At 41.3% G+C, this 15,821-nt stretch overlaps 1 protein-coding gene across 2 annotated transcripts in view; it reads left to right on the forward strand.

The window, feature by feature from the left end:
- The window catches only part of mical1 (microtubule associated monooxygenase, calponin and LIM domain containing 1), a 30,723-nt gene extending 20,779 nt beyond the window's left edge, over positions 1–9,944 (forward strand). For both annotated transcript variants that reach the window (XM_034131936.1, XM_034131937.1), the window contains 7 exons: positions 166–889; positions 2,299–2,414; positions 2,504–2,608; positions 4,514–4,607; positions 5,554–5,647; positions 6,260–6,333; positions 8,732–9,944. In XM_034131936.1, the coding sequence (XP_033987827.1) occupies positions 166–889; positions 2,299–2,414; positions 2,504–2,608; positions 4,514–4,607; positions 5,554–5,647; positions 6,260–6,333; positions 8,732–8,925 (1,401 nt within the window). In that variant the 3' untranslated portion in view covers positions 8,926–9,944. The remainder of the gene's footprint in view (positions 1–165; positions 890–2,298; positions 2,415–2,503; positions 2,609–4,513; positions 4,608–5,553; positions 5,648–6,259; positions 6,334–8,731) is intronic.
- The last annotated feature ends 5,877 nt before the right edge of the window (positions 9,945–15,821 follow it).

Here is a 15,821-nt window from a genome sequence, read left to right on the forward strand (position 1 = left end):
TTCAACAACGCCGTAAAACGATGGCGGTGACAGAAAGCTGAATTAGCTCACACGTGCAGAACAAATCAGGTTTCCGTTACAGAGACGGTGTCAAAGCATAGTTTGTGTTAAAAAGCAGGAATGTGTGCCTTTTTTAAATGTCTTTTTTTCCATTTCTGTATTCAGGATAGTGAAGGGAATCACAAAACAACCAATGAAGACAACCGGCTCTCCAGTGATGATTATACCCCCTCTCCATCAGATGAGGAGTACGAGCACACTCTGGACTGTGGTCCTTCTCCTCACTCAACAACTCCCACTGAGCCTCCATCTATAACAGAGGCAGCAGCAGCAGCTCCCACTGAGGATGAGACGGTGCCACATCCCGTCCCTAAGCCTCGCAAATCCCAGCTCCCACCCAGCCCTCAGCCCTCTCCTCCCGTAGCGAAACCTCGCACCGTCCACATCTTCAACCCCTCGACTCCAGAAAGACAATCGTCTCCGACTCCTACAGAAGACATCTCAAAGGCAGCACCAGACTCTCGCCCGAAGCAACGAAAGCTTAAGATCAGCGATGAGGAGAAAAGCCAGCTGGGGAACCTCCAGAGCCTCAGCGTGGACTCGGACTCGGAGACCCCCGGCGGATCTTCATCCTGCTCCTCTTCCTCGGCTACAGCAGGAGGTACGAGCCCTCCCAAACCAGAGGACGGGCAGGAAGAGGAGGGCTACTGGAGCGGGAGCACCGCCAGTCACATGCGAGAGAAGAGGCATCGCCGCTGCTTCAGGAGGAAAGAGATGCCGGGCGGACAGGCGAGGGTCCGGTCCAAGTTCTCCCCGTGGAACCTGTCGTCCCCGAGGATCAGCAGAGACGCCCGGCTCAGCGTCCTCGTCAATCATCCGGGGAGAGTCGGTGAGTGGACTTGTTGTGGATCCGATGTAACACTCACAACATTAAAGAATAAGACAAAGAGGCTTGAGGCCAGAGATGGTTGAAGTTAAATATGATATTGCTGCACAGCACTATCATGAGACACATCACCTTGCAGCTAAGCAGTCAACAGTGTAATGCCCTCACAGACCAAGATAATCTTACAGTTTATATACACTTCAAACAGCATACGTAGCAGACGCGTTCGCACCTTATACAGTCATATATGTTGCATCCTCAGACCAGAGTTCCCGTTAGAATAATTATTTGCCGGTCAACATGTCCGTTACAGTTTAAATCTTCCGGACAAAATTAGAAAAGTGCCGGTCAAAGGTCTTCTTTGTTATTTATTGAGCTTTGAAACAAATTGATATGATTCGATATTAAACAAACTAATTATAGTAGATTAATTAACTATTCAAACGTGTACAGTAATTTACAATAACACGGGAATAATAAACGGAGCGCTCTCCCCCTCTCCCGACAACCCGCCAGTATCATGCAGCTCGCAGATCCAGTAATGAGTGACCCGACAGTAAAACTAAACATATCTATAACTAGTTTAGGAAGTTTGAGAGGTAATTAAAATAGCTACGTGTGATGTTCTAACCTGAAGTGTGTGTTTTGTTCCGCTCACCGCTGCAGGTGATCATGCAGAGATGCGTGTCGACTCGTCAGCAGCAGCTGATCTCTCTCTCCTGTCAGATTAGACTTTACTCGCGTTTATGTCCATATCGATCAGATCTAGCTAGTTCTAGCTAATGATATGACTACCTGCTTATTAAAAGACACCTAAACAATAAGCGTCGCTATGCAACCGGGTGAGGCCACAAAGTATAGCGCAGCATTATGCATTTGTTTACATGCCCACCGGAACCCCGAGGCATTACCAACAGATCAACGCACAATCAACCCATACAGGACATCTCTTTCTCCACATTAAGTGTTAGACATTATAATTGACTATTCTTGTCTGTCACATACTCTTTTGTCTGTCACATACTATTCTTGTCTGTCACATAAGCGGCGCAACTGATGCGGTATTGCGCTAAAGGGAAATTATTTTGACCGGACATTTTGACCGGAGAGATTTAGATTTGCCGGTCTTCAGCATATTTTACCGGTCATAGTCTGGTAATTACCGGCTAACGGGAACTCTGCCTCAGACGTTACATGATCCCAGATTTCATGACCTTATTTAGAAGTTACCAGACATGCCAATGTATGAAACTGCTGGTGAAGAAATAGTCCAAATGAATAACTCACTAGCATGGTTTAAAACACATGATTATATAAAACAGATTCTACAGACGCTTAGTGGAGGAAAACGGTTACACAGGAAAACACTTTTGCACTTGTTTCAACATCTTTTCTTGCTTTTCCCACAACAGAAACAACATTCATTCACAGAACTAACGAGAGATACGATGATGACGATGACGACGACGACGATGATGATGATGATGAGATATTAGAGCGAGATGATGTTGACTTATTTGAAGAGAAAGTAAGGAGCTGATGTTTGCATTATAAGTGAAAGTGAGAAGCTACAGTTTAATCAGCAGTACATTAAAAATACTGACACTTTGCCTCTAGCTGCCAGCAGACCCCGTTCAGGCCGAGAAGATGGAGTTGATGAAGATGAGGACACTTGAGCGGAGAGCAAAGACGAGTGAATTACAGCGATTACGCAAAGCGCAGGTCAGTGGCTCTCAAACCGGTGCAACCCTCTTAGCTAATCAATATTTTATTGGTCAGTGGCTTCTCCATGTTTACTCAATAAGCAGTGATCGTAGTATTGGTATGGTAAAATAAAGGAATGTACCATTTCCAGGGTTCTTACGGTCATTAAAAACCTGTAAAAGTCATGGAAATTCCAAATGCAAATTCCAGGCCCTGGAAAAGTTATGGAAAACAATATTTTTCCCAAAGTGTTGGAAAAGTCATGGAAATGTAACTAAAGTTGCATCAAATATAATTTATATTTTAGCTAATCGCCAAAATATTAATACTACTGTATAATGATAATAAATACTGTATCGTATAGTAATGAAACGTCAAATGGCATTTAACTGTCGAGGTATTTTGCTGGTGAGAGATTTTAGTTGCTTTAGCGTGGAGAAGCTAGTAAGCCGATTTGTTTTAGATCGGCACAACATGTTTCATATGCAGACCTTATTTTCCTGTTCCATGTTAAAATAAACCATCTTCAGTGGTACCGCTGAGAAAGAGTAATTTCTTTGGTCATGGAAAATGAGGTAAAGGTCATGGAAAATCATTGGTGAAAAAGTGTATGAACCCTGCATTTTAAAGCTCCTGTGTCCACATGATCAGGCACTATTTGTTGTGTGTTAAGTGTTAAACCCTAATATTTAAATCCTGTTTGTTTATTTGGCGGCACCAGTTTTTACTCTTAATACAGCAGGCCTTGTGGGCTTTTAACACGTCTTGAGCAGTGAGAAATGCAACAGAAGGGCACTATTCATTTCTTAAGCAACCATGGTCTGATACGATCCTGCACAAAGTTGGTTACTTTGCAGCTGCAACGTGATGAATGCATGTCTTGTGGCTTCTTCACTATAGAAGTTGCACATTGTGACCAGTCCAATAATTATAATGCGAAGCAACGGCAGTGGAAAATGTTTGATTTGCATTCGAAGTAACTTAGAAGTAAAGCTTGATACAACTGTGGGAACATTAAACACTGAGGCTGAGATCAACAAGATAAAAGCTAAAAAACATGCATTGTTTCCTGAGAATTCTTTCTACTTAAAATGAAAATTAATATAGAGATAAATAATGATGTAATGAAAATATATTTACAGTCTTTTTCAGAAATAATCGTGATTTAATTTTAAAAAGCTGTGAGAATTGTGCATAATGTACAACCTAGAGAACAAACAAACAATTTATTGAGTCAAGGCTGTTCAAATTTAAAGATTTAATAGAATTACAGACGGCTTTAGTTGTGCATAAAGCACAAAACAGGATACTGCCAGAAAATATACAAAACAAATTTGTTTTAATTTCAGAGGATGAGCAACAGAGGAAGAAATTAAATTTTAAGCATCAGTTTGCACGCACTGCTTTTAAAGCAGATGTCTCTGTAGTCGGCGTAAAGAAGTGGAATTCTTTGCCGAATGATTTAAAGGCCTGTAAGAACATTTTAATGTTTAAGAAAGTGTAATTAGACAGTATGAAGTTGACTTCTGATTGTGTTCTGGTTTTATATTTCAGTATTGGTAAGCTAGTGGAGCACGTACGTGAACTGCGAGCGCCGGAGCCTCGCAGCGGCGAAACTGAGGCTCCGTGGTAAACTGTGGTAACATGAAGAGCCGTTTGGGAGCCGAAAGAGCCGGCGCTTTAAGAGAGCCGAGTCAAATGATCCGGCTCACTAACGTAAAGAGATAGTATCTATAAGGGACGGCTCAATTCTATAAGGGACGGCTCAATTCTATAAGGGACGGCTCAATTGGACGCCCTCTCAGCCCTGGTCTGGCAGAAACACTGATGCGCTTTAAAAAAAAAACACAGTATAAGTGTACTTGTTTTGTAAAGTGTACTTGCTTTGTTTGTCTAACTGGTGCGTGTTTATGTGGTTTCCAGTCCATCCAGAGGAGACTGGAGGAGATCGAGGTGACCTTCAAGGAGTTGGAGGATAAAGGTGTCGTTCTGGAGCGAACTCTGCGCGGAGAGGCTGGTGAGACCCTAACACCAGGCCCCTTGTTTGGGGATTTCAAAGAAATGAATCTTACTTCTTTATGTAGAAGAACTTTTGACATTGACTTTATTTAAAAACAGTTGTTTAATGCTGGAAATGGATTCTGAGATTTGTATTTTGCGGTGAAATGTAAACTCTGTTCTGTTAAAAGACTGAAAAATACAAGAAGGAGCTACTGTTTATTTTAAGCATTAAATTAAACTAGAGAGTCTGCACATGGTAAGTATACTTAGTTACACCATTAAAAAAAAACACCAGGTGCTTCCATAAGACTGAACTTAAACATTGAATGTATGTATTGATGTGATTAAATCATAGTCAGCTGAATTCACATGAAACAGCCTCCAGACACAGTGGGTGTTTCTCAATGTCGAGGACGCTTCCTTGGTAGGACATGTCTTCCGGGTCAGGTCCTTCAGAAGCGAGGCAAGAATCCTTCCTAGCCTCGGAAAACGAAGAATGGTGGAACAGGCTAACGGGTGTGCGGGCGTGCGTCAGGCCCCGCCTTAAATGGAGCGCGATTTCCGCCAAAGATTTTGGAAATTGGTCCGTGCGCAAAGCATTGTGGGGATTTTAAGACCGCGGAGTCTACACATGTGCAGCCTCGAAATTTCTCGCTACGAAGGACGCCGGCCTCGGTAGAATTCCAAGGAGCCTGGACATTGGAACAGTCCTTCGGCGGGACTCGATGACGTAGCATCCTTGAAATAGTGGCTCTGGAGCATCCTTCCTTGACATTGAGAAACACCCAGAGAGATTCACTTTAGCCTGAGGCTCCATTGTTTCTTTAGACGATTACATGGACGTTGTGTCACATGATGCAGTACAACTCTACATCTAGAGTTTCCTTAAAAACCTGCCTCTCTTTATTTCCACAAACACAATGAACACATAGATAACTAAAAGCTGTGTTTTTCACCTCCAGGCAGCAACGGCTCTCCTGACATGATCGAGCATTGGATCCAACTCGTCCACGAGAAGAACTCGTTGGTGACTGAAGAGTCTGACCTCATGGTGGCGTGAGTGTTCAGCTCGTTAATTAAAAACACTGATGAGTTCATCGGCTGCTCTTTGTTGCACAGTAAAGGCCTGTGTAGATATGCTGGGATACATCACCACAGCTATGGGTTTTTAAAGTGTTTTTTATTATCTTGGTTTGTCCATACATGTACTTAGCTCGAAATACAATGTTTATTTTGTTGACAAATGGTATAAGTAAAACAAAACAAAGAAACATGCCTTATCGGTACCTTAAATCCAAAAGCAGGATTTTATTTTACGTGAATGAAAGGGAAAAAAAACATACCTACTACATCAATTAATAACAAAAATAACTATTACTTTGAAAATATATATACATAATGACATAAGGGCGATTCTAATAAAAGTGAAAACACTACACATCACAGCTTTTTTGCAAAGTGACACAGTAGCCACACACCACAGCTTCCACATGAAAACACTACGGTAAATTGAAAACAGATCATAAAAATCGACTAGTTACTGTTTGTTCTCACCTCTGTAGCGACCATTCTTCATAACAGTCGGTCTCTATTTGTAAAATGGCCTCATGACGACCTGCAGCCAGCAGCACGCCCACATGACTCAGCCAATGTTTGTTTTCCTCTCAGGTCTCGGCAGCTGGAGCTGGAGGACAAGCAGAGCACGTTGGAGCTGGAGCTCAGGAAGTACATGGAGATGAATGGTGGGTATTTTGGGGTGAAAACATAAGCACATTTGTTGCAGAAGCTTCTTGAAAAGGCCTATTGATCAGAAGAGAAGGGAGCAAGCCAACTTGGAAACAAGCAGCAGTTGTGTTTTTAGCCAAGGCTGATAATCATTGCATGTTTCTCCTCTAATGAGAACATCAGTGCTTTGGCAATGTGGCTGTTAACCCAATCCTGTGTACAATCAGGGCTTTCTGTAATAAAGTGAATCGGCCCAAATATAGGACGATATTTGTTTACAGAAATGATATCAGAAAACATAGGGTTTGGTTTGTATTGGAGGACAAGACATAATGTATTCCTAACATCTAATATTCCTTTTGAGGCCAGAGAGGACCCGATAAACAACAGATCTACTGAGAGTGTTGCATTATGGGTTGTTTGTAACCTTCCAGTTGCTTGGCTAGCAAGTTTATAGTGTGTCTGAGTTAGTCTTTCGTCAACACTGTCTCTAAAATAATACAGACGTGTCCCTTAGTACATTGAAAACATTGTTAGTCATTGTATTTTGTTTTTCTCACTAAACTGGCTGTAAAGATATCCCAATCTCAAATTATTTCAGTGTAAGAAATCCATTGTCCCTTTCCCAACTAAAGCTGATCAGAAGTCTTAGTTGGTGAAATAAACAAGGACTTTTGGTCAAATAAAACACACCTTACCTTCTCCAAATTAGATCTCAGGATGAAATTTAGAAGTTATTCTGATTATTTTTAATTTAAACTAGCATGGACTGATTTGTAGCCACTTACAGTAGGGCAGCAGGAACAACTGTTAAACACTGAAATGTCATTGTTTAAGTTGATATGGCTAACATATTAGCAAACGCCTGCTTATTCACACATCTAGCAGACACAGAAACATTATCATTCATTTTGTAGTCGTGTTTTTGTCCACCTATGTATGTAATATACGTCCAATATTCACTTTTGCTTGGTTCTCTTTTTGGTATCTACCAACTTTTGAGATAAGTATCTGTCTCTAAAGCTGCTAAATGCAACTCAATGATAAACAGCTACTCAGTATGTCTGCTTCCCGTTTGGTGCGTAGGTGGATACAGTGTACAGTGACATTTGAAAGCTTGTTCACAGAAAATAGCTATCTGCTGCGACATAAAACGACGCAATGAGAGCAGTGAGAGCTAGATAAAAAAATTATATAAATCACATTATTTTTCAAGAGTCCACGTGGTCCAAGCGCAGGGAAATACATATTTTGGACTCTTTGGAAGATGGGTTAATTTTGATGCACTGAGCTGATGTTATTCAGGTAAAATCCTGATTACCTATCGCTGTTTCTCCATCAATGTTTAAGCTCTGGCTTTTCTCATTTACCTCTGAGTTCACACACAGGAACACAAAGAGCAGAAGGTTAATATTTGACTTGTGGCAAATAGTTTGGACACGGATAAATATCTTCTTTATATAGCGTTTAACTGGTGCTGTAGCTTCTCATGCATTCACCTCTCTGTCCTCTGCTCCTCTCAGTGGCGAACCGTCAGGACCTTCACACTCAGATAAAACAAACAAAAAATCGATTTAATTATATAAATCAAATGTATGTAAAATGAATAAATGAGAATCGTATCTGTGTTGTTGATCTGTAATATTACAGTGTTACGTAGATTTGTTTGTCCTTCTCGGTCCATGCACTACGCATTTCAGTGGTTTTGTGTTCGAAAAAAAAAGCAACCAATCAGATCTTGTTCTGGGTCTCTGGGTAGAATATCCTTCAACCGAGGTATTCTACATCCTTGATAGAATGCCCTGGCCGTTGCACTGAATGAGAGCGTACGTTTGGATTGACAGTTTGATCAACCAATCATATATTGATTTGTAGCCAATGGGCGTATTCTTCCAGAGTTTCCCTCGGTTCCAGGGTACTCTAGAAGGCCCGCTAGTTAACTGGCTCGAGACAGAGGATCTAGATGAATGCCACGAAGCAATTAATATGCCGTTATATTGTTTTTAACGTTGAAATGGCAAGTGCAACAGGTGAAGATGAAGTTGTTGTGAGTACCCTTTTCAAGATGACAATTCAGTGAAAAGAAGGACATTATATATATATATATATAACGGCGGGGCGGAGGGTGTGTGTGTGTGTGTCTACAGAAGGTCCAGTTGTGATAGACACGGTTCGCCACTGGCTCCTCCACATGAATAAGGCTGGTTTAAGGAGAGATTTGTTGCAACATGAAGTAGTTTAGACAATTACAAAACAAGATGGATGTTGATGGATGCTGAAAAAATAAGGATTATGTTTGCACCCGGACTGCTAAATAAGTAGCTGAAACTCACAAAAATGTGTTCAATCTCTGTAGCTTCATCACTACAAACACAATTTGTTCACATTGTCATTGATACATTATTTAATCTGTAGATAAGACGCCTGAGCAGCAGTCGGAGGAGGAGCGGGTCCTCCAACAGATGCTGAATGTGGTGGACATGAGGGACTCGCTGGTGTCCTTCCTGGAGGAGAAGAGGCTGACGGAGATCGGAGCGGAGCAGGAGGCCTTCTCCATCATGGAGGCCAAACGCCACTCCAAGGCAGGAGCTCAGGTCCACTGGGCGTAAGGCAAACTCGGCATGAACCTCTTTGTACCGTGCAGTAGATGACCTCACATCTACTGTATGTGCTGCTTCCTGACTTTTCAAAGCCAAAGATGATTGTTGCAGTGGCAAGTGGCGCCTCTTTGTACGACTAGGATGAAAAAGGTGAGGCTTATGGGGCAGAGGAGTGAATATCTGTTGCAAAGCGGCCCCTAGAGGGAGACGTACGCCTGGGGATCTGAGGCTCTGAGATGACGCATTCATACCTCTGTGGCTCAGCCCTACCTGATGTGTTAGTGGGGTCACAGCAGCAGAAAAAAAAAGAAAATGGACCACTCGTTTTCTGCTGCATCCATCACACAGAAAGTAATCCAAACAGAACCTGGGATCAGTTTGATGTTGGTGCCAGAAACATGTGTAAAGCCAAGACTAAGCAGCATACACAAACCACATTGGGGATTCTGGTAATGGAGCCTTTTAACAAAAGCACAGGATGGATGGAGTTTTTAAAAATACTTTGATGAATAAGTGCTACTGTTCACAATGACATAATCTACGTATAACTGTTTGTATACTGAATCAATTCTAGATATATGAAGATGGAGACAAAAAAAAGAGCTAGTTTAAAATATTAGAAGTAATAAATTCATGATTTCATTTTATCATCCAGAGTTTTTGTTGCCACTACCTGCTGTTAAACATGTCCTTTTCCCGATTGCACGTTGGATTTTAATCTCAGGGGTCGACGGTTCAGTCCTCTTGGGTCAGAGTTTGGTTTTCACCGGTGGCTGCTCTCAAACTGGTGGTTTATTATACAAACATGGGGGATTTTAAGGCGAATGAGAAACAGACTGAACAGCTGCTTCATGTATTTATAAATGCTACCTTTTATCATTTTGCAGGTGTTTTCATGTGCTGGCAGAATAGCTGAGATCCAGACAAAGACTGTTTTGTTGTTAGTGAAAAGAGCCTTATACGTTCATCGTTCTGCCGCCACCTGGACGGCCCTTCACATTATATCAAATAAAGATCATGCGCTTTGATGTTTTAGGTTTCATGTTTTTGATAATGATTGTAATGCTCGTCCGGTCCTCGTGGGGTGTTCGTTTGTTCCTGGATTAACCCTTTTTATATATCTGCAGCACCGTACTGTTGATATATAGAGTTTAAATGCTCATGCTATTCTACCTGCTAACCTCCAGGGTGCACACTTGTTCCTCTCCATCAGCAATGCCCAACCTTTCCCCTTACTGGACGCCTTTTTATTTTTTTGTTTATTTAAAAAGTTGCATGTACAAACAACACGACTTTGAGAAAAACAATTATTTAAGAGGGACAGGTGCATACAAAAAGGAATAAACATATCTAAAATTGCAACGCCATTAAATATAAAATAGTAAATACAACATACGGCTAGGGCTTTTTGTGTACATTGTTTTCTTCAATTATGCTAAACAATTGCAATGCATTTTTATTTTTCATTAAGGGATTTATTGAAGTGAAGAAACTAATTTAGGGTTCACTTTCATACATTTAGATCTGTGTATATAAAAAGTACAAAGAATAACAATGTTATTAACTAAACAGTCATCTTAAAGGTGGGGTAGGTAAGTTTGAGAAACCGGCTCGAGATACACTTTTTGTTATATTCCATGGAATGCTCTTAACATCCCGATAGCAATGAATATCTTAAGTGCTTTGACAAAAAATCCATAAAAAAGTCATCTGTGGAAGCCGTAGTACTGTAAAAAGCACGACCAATCATTTTAGCCAGCCCGGCTAAAATAACTGGATGGCCTACCTGCCTGTCAGCCTTCCATCTGTGCACAAACTTATCTCGTGCCCTCATTGGTCATGTGCGCGTTCGTGTGTGTTGGAGGAGGGGCTCTGTAAGGAAGTGGTAGATTTGTTCCGGCTGTGTATTTTCAAATTCTAGCACACTCGAGTTGGTTTCTCCAAAATTACCTACCCCACCTTTAAGTGTTGTCTAAAGGCTTAGTAAATATAACTCAGGTAGGTGTAGACAAGTAGAAAGTACGATTTCCTTTTTTCTCTAAAATATAGTAAAGCATTAAAGCGCAATATTTCAATAAAAGTTATTCTATTGTTTTGAAGTGCAGCACCTGAGCAAATGTTGTTACCAAGTTAGCAACATGCCTCCACTGTAGTTTACACTGTGACAATACTAATCTCTGTGGGACCCATATTATTATATTTAACCCTGTAAATATTAAGAGGATATTATGATCTTAGGAAGCCTCTGTGGAGAATGAGCCCTACTTTGTTGTGTTATGAAATGAGGCCTGAAGGTGAATAATTACAGGAGATAGAACAAGAGTGCACACATAATTACTAAATGATGTTTATCCTGCAACACCGTTTCCACAGCGGACCAGTGATGGATTGCTTTATATAACCTTGGTTGTTGTGTGCAGTTATCACACACGGGTCACTAGGTTCATGCTAACTTAACATTAATCTCCGTTTATGTCAGCAGTGAACCGCCTCAGAACCAATTCAATCATCTTATGTAACGCTTTATAAACATCTCAAAATAACTAATTTTGTTTAGTGGATTTAAATCCTGATTCATTTTGCTGAAATATTTTTTCACAGCGTTAAATATGATGACTTAAATGTCTTCTTTGACTCTTCGTCGTGTGAGGGCGCTTCACTTTTACTTAGAAGTCTTTTTCCGTCACTCATCACGTTATACAAGGCATTGAACAATGTCCTGATCCGGTTAGTGTAATCTCGTTGACTTTCATTTAGTCGCAATGGATCCTAAGAGCCTGAGGCGCTGTGTTTGTTCTGTTTCTCCTCTGAGAACTATGGGCAGCTTGGTTTAACATCACTTATGTGACATAAATGAAGAAGAAGAAGAAAGGTATTAATCCCTGGGATGGGGCAGTAAGGAGCAGAGGTGAAATAAGCACTTAGATCCTTTACTTAAGAGAAGGAGGTGTTCTGCAAATACTCCATTACAAGTAGAAGTCTTTAATTAAAGGTGGGGTAGGTAAGTTTGAGAAACCGGCTTGAGATACACTTTTTGTTATATTCCATGGAATGCTCTTAACATCCCGATAGCAATGAATATCTTAAGTGCTTTGACAAAAAATCCATTAAAAAATATCATCTGTGGAAGCCGTAGTACTGTAAAAAGCACGACGAATCATTTTAGCCGGCCCGGCTAAAGTAACTGGATGGCCTACCTGCCTGTCAGCCTTCCATCTGTGCACAAACTTATCTCGTGCCCTCATTGGTCATGTGCGCGTTCGTGTGTGTTGGAGGAGGGGCTCTGTAAGGAAGTGGCAGATTTTTTCCGGCTGTGTATTTTCAAATTCTAGCGATCTCGAGCTGGTTTCTCCAAAATTACCTACCCCACCTTTAAGTAGAATGTTACCTAATGAGAACATATTATGTTCATTTGCAGGTTGATATTATTATTTAGTGTCTCTACTGTGACATGTCTCCTTGCTTTAATGTTCAAAAAGCTCTTTATTTCTCTCATACTGCCTGTGCTGCAGCACCTCTTTTCACCCTCTGTCTGAAACCAGAGCCCCAAAAAGCATAATAGAGACGTTTTAAGTAACATCTTAATGCAGGACTCTACTTGTAACCATGTGTTTGTAATGTTACTTTTAATGCTGCTCAAATGTTTCTCTAATTGCTTTTCTGTAATAACTGACTAAGCAACATTCATCATCATTCCTGGCGCTCTCGTTATAGAAACTGTTCTACCTGCCGGCCTGATGCTGGCTCTCTTCAAGGAAAACACTTCAACTCCTTCTGGTTATAAAATACCTGAAACTGAGAAATCACCATGACAACCTCCTCGCCCAGTATCCATGACGACATGATGAGCTATATTATTATGTCGCTATGAACGGCACGGGCCTGAACCTCAGGTATTCTGCATTTCATCAACACTGCAGCCTTTGATGGTGGATAGAATACTGACAGAATGTTTTCATTTGTCTAAAGGACATCATTGTCGCTGTTCCTTTTGATTAGAAATATGTGAAGGACCCTATCCCCTCAAACCTCCTTCAGACTATCGCTCCTGATATTCTACTGTTTCTCACCCATTTCATCAACACTTCTCTAACTTCTGGTCACTTTCCAAACAGTCTCAAGAAGGCAAGAGTAAACCCTCTCCTAAAGAAACCCACTCTCAACCCGTCTGATGTTATAAACTACAGGCCTGTCTCTCTCCTCCCGTTCCTGTCTAAAACCCTTGAACGCGCTGTCTTTAAACAACTCTCCTGTTATCTCCATCAGAACAACCTTCTGGATCCGCACCAGTCTGGTTTCAAGGTAGGTCACTCCACAGAAACTGCCCTCCTCGCTGTCTCTGAGGAACTGCACACGGCTAAAGCAGCCTCCCTCTCCTCTGTCATCATCCTTTTGGACCTGTCTGCTGCATTCAACACGGTGAACCATCAGATCCTCCTTCGCACTCTCCAAGAATTTGGAGTTTCAGGCTCTGCACTTTCCCTCCTCACCTCATACCTCAAAGACCGTACCTACAGGGTAACTTGGAGAGGGTCCGAGTCCGACCCTTGTCAATTAACTACAGGGGTCCCTCAGGGCTCTGTTCTTGGTCCCCTCCTCTTCTCCTTGTACACAAACTCGCTCTGATCTGTCATTAGCCCGCATGGTTTTTCATACCACTGCTACGCTGACGACACCCAATTAATTCTGTCCTTTCCCCGCTCAGAGACCCCGGTCGTCGCATGCATCTCTGCTTGTCTAGCTGACATCTCTCAGTGGATGTCTGCTCACCACCTCAAGCTCAACCTTGACAAGACTGAACTGCTTTTCCTTCCGGGAAAAGATTGTCCGACTCTTGACCTAACAATCAACATCGGCACCTCTATTGTTTCCCCGACTCAGACTGCAAGGAATCTGGGTGTGACCCTAGATAACAAACTGTCCTTCACTGCAAACATCGCTGCTACAACCCGCTGCTGCAGATACACTCTTTACAACATCAGGAGGATACGTCCCCTCCTGACCCAGAAAGCGACGCAACTTCTGGCCCAGGCTCTCGTCATCTCACGCCTAGACTACTGCAACTCCCTCCTGGCTGGTCTACCTGCATGTGCCATCCGACCTCTGCAGCTCATCCAGAATGCAGCGGCTCGTCTGGTCTTCAACCTTCCAACATTTTCCCACACCCACGCCGCTCCTCCGCTCACTTCACTGGCTTCCAGTAACTGCTAGAACCCACTTCAAGACACTGGTACTAGCGTACCATGCTGTGAATGGATCTGGCCCTTCCTACATCCAGGACATGGTTAAACCATACACCCCAGCACGTGCACTCCGCTCTGCATCGGCCAAACGGCTCGCTGCACCCGCACTGCGAGGGGGACCCAAGTTCCCATCAGCAAAACACGTGGGTTTGCTATCCTGCCTCCAAAATGGTGGAATGAGCTCCCCATTGAAGTCAGGACAGCAGAAAGCTTACACATATTCCGGCGCAGACTGAAAACTCATCTCTTTCGACTCCACTTCGAGCGATAGAATTACTAACAAAGAATTGCTAACAAAGCACTTATATACTAACAAAGGACTGGCTTATCTAAAGCCAGTTGAGTAGCACTTGAAATGTTTTGGCTCTATGAAACCTGATGTACTTATATGATTCTGTTTTCTTCAAGTTTGTATCTTCTTGGTCGAATGCACTTATTGTAAGTCGCTTTGGATAAAAGTGTCAGCTAAATGTAATGTAATGTGAAGGTAATTATTCTGCAGGGCACAAACAATCCTTTTCTGTGTCCATGTCCTTTGTCTGCAGTAAACACAGGAGTGCAGAGGGCCAAACGTTATTCTGACCCTGTTCCTCCATGTGAGGCAGGTCACAGGTGAGATGAGCTACGTGTGCAGATTAATAAATAATCCTGTTAAAAGTTGCCTCTGAAGACTACTTGTACTGTATCATGATTAGAGCCTAATGCTGCGCTCACCCCAGTCTGTGTCCCCGTTGTGAAATGTGTACTGACATGTGAAAACAACTTTACAAAGACCTTTCCAATATTGACAGGTTGCCTACTTCTAATAATTTACATGTATTACTTTATTTGTATGAAGCCCAAAGTCCCAAACAATTATTAAATTAAAACAACAAAAATAAATAAATAAAAACCTGTTATAAAAACACAAATAAAATACATTTTAAATATAAAATAAATGTGAAAAAAACACAAGTTTGATTAAAAAAAACAATAAAAGTTTGATTGAAATTAAATAAAACATTTAAAGCTATATAGTTAATTGATAAGAGATTCATGTGATTTTTTGGGGGGTTTTCAGGTGATAATTATTGCATCTAGATACCCTAGATTACATTGACATGTAACTGAGTAGGTCTTCAATACTTGAATATATGTGATAATGTACATTTGACCAATGTTGACAGTGGTGGAATGTCATGAAGTACATAATAAAATGTTGAGGAACTTACACTTGTTATGCTACTTTAGACTGCTACTCCACTACATTTGTAAGGCATTACTTTTAAATTAAAAACTCAACATTCACATATATGAAAGGTTAACAAATCCAGAAGCAGTTTGGTAATTAAAATAATCTCCACATTTACCAGCTGTGATGAACGCATGCATGCATCAATAATCATAATTTTAATTTCATATTTATATTTCTGAAATGTGCAATTACTCTTACAGTACTCTTACTTTTGGTACTCAAGTATATTGATATGCCAATACCTTTAATGTACTTAAGATTTTGAATGGTATTAAATATAAGTACTTCTTCCACCACTGGTTGACTATCAACCATCAATGTTGTGCTGAAACCATGGGGCTGAAACGTGCAAAACTCAAGTGCGTGTAGCTGCGCATGCGCGTGCACATGTTGCTGTTATGAATTAATCTTGCCGTTTTGAAAGAAAT

The sequence above is a fragment of the Trematomus bernacchii genome, unplaced genomic scaffold (assembly GCF_902827165.1).
Source record: "Trematomus bernacchii unplaced genomic scaffold, fTreBer1.1, whole genome shotgun sequence".
Taxonomy (NCBI): domain Eukaryota; kingdom Metazoa; phylum Chordata; class Actinopteri; order Perciformes; family Nototheniidae; genus Trematomus; species Trematomus bernacchii.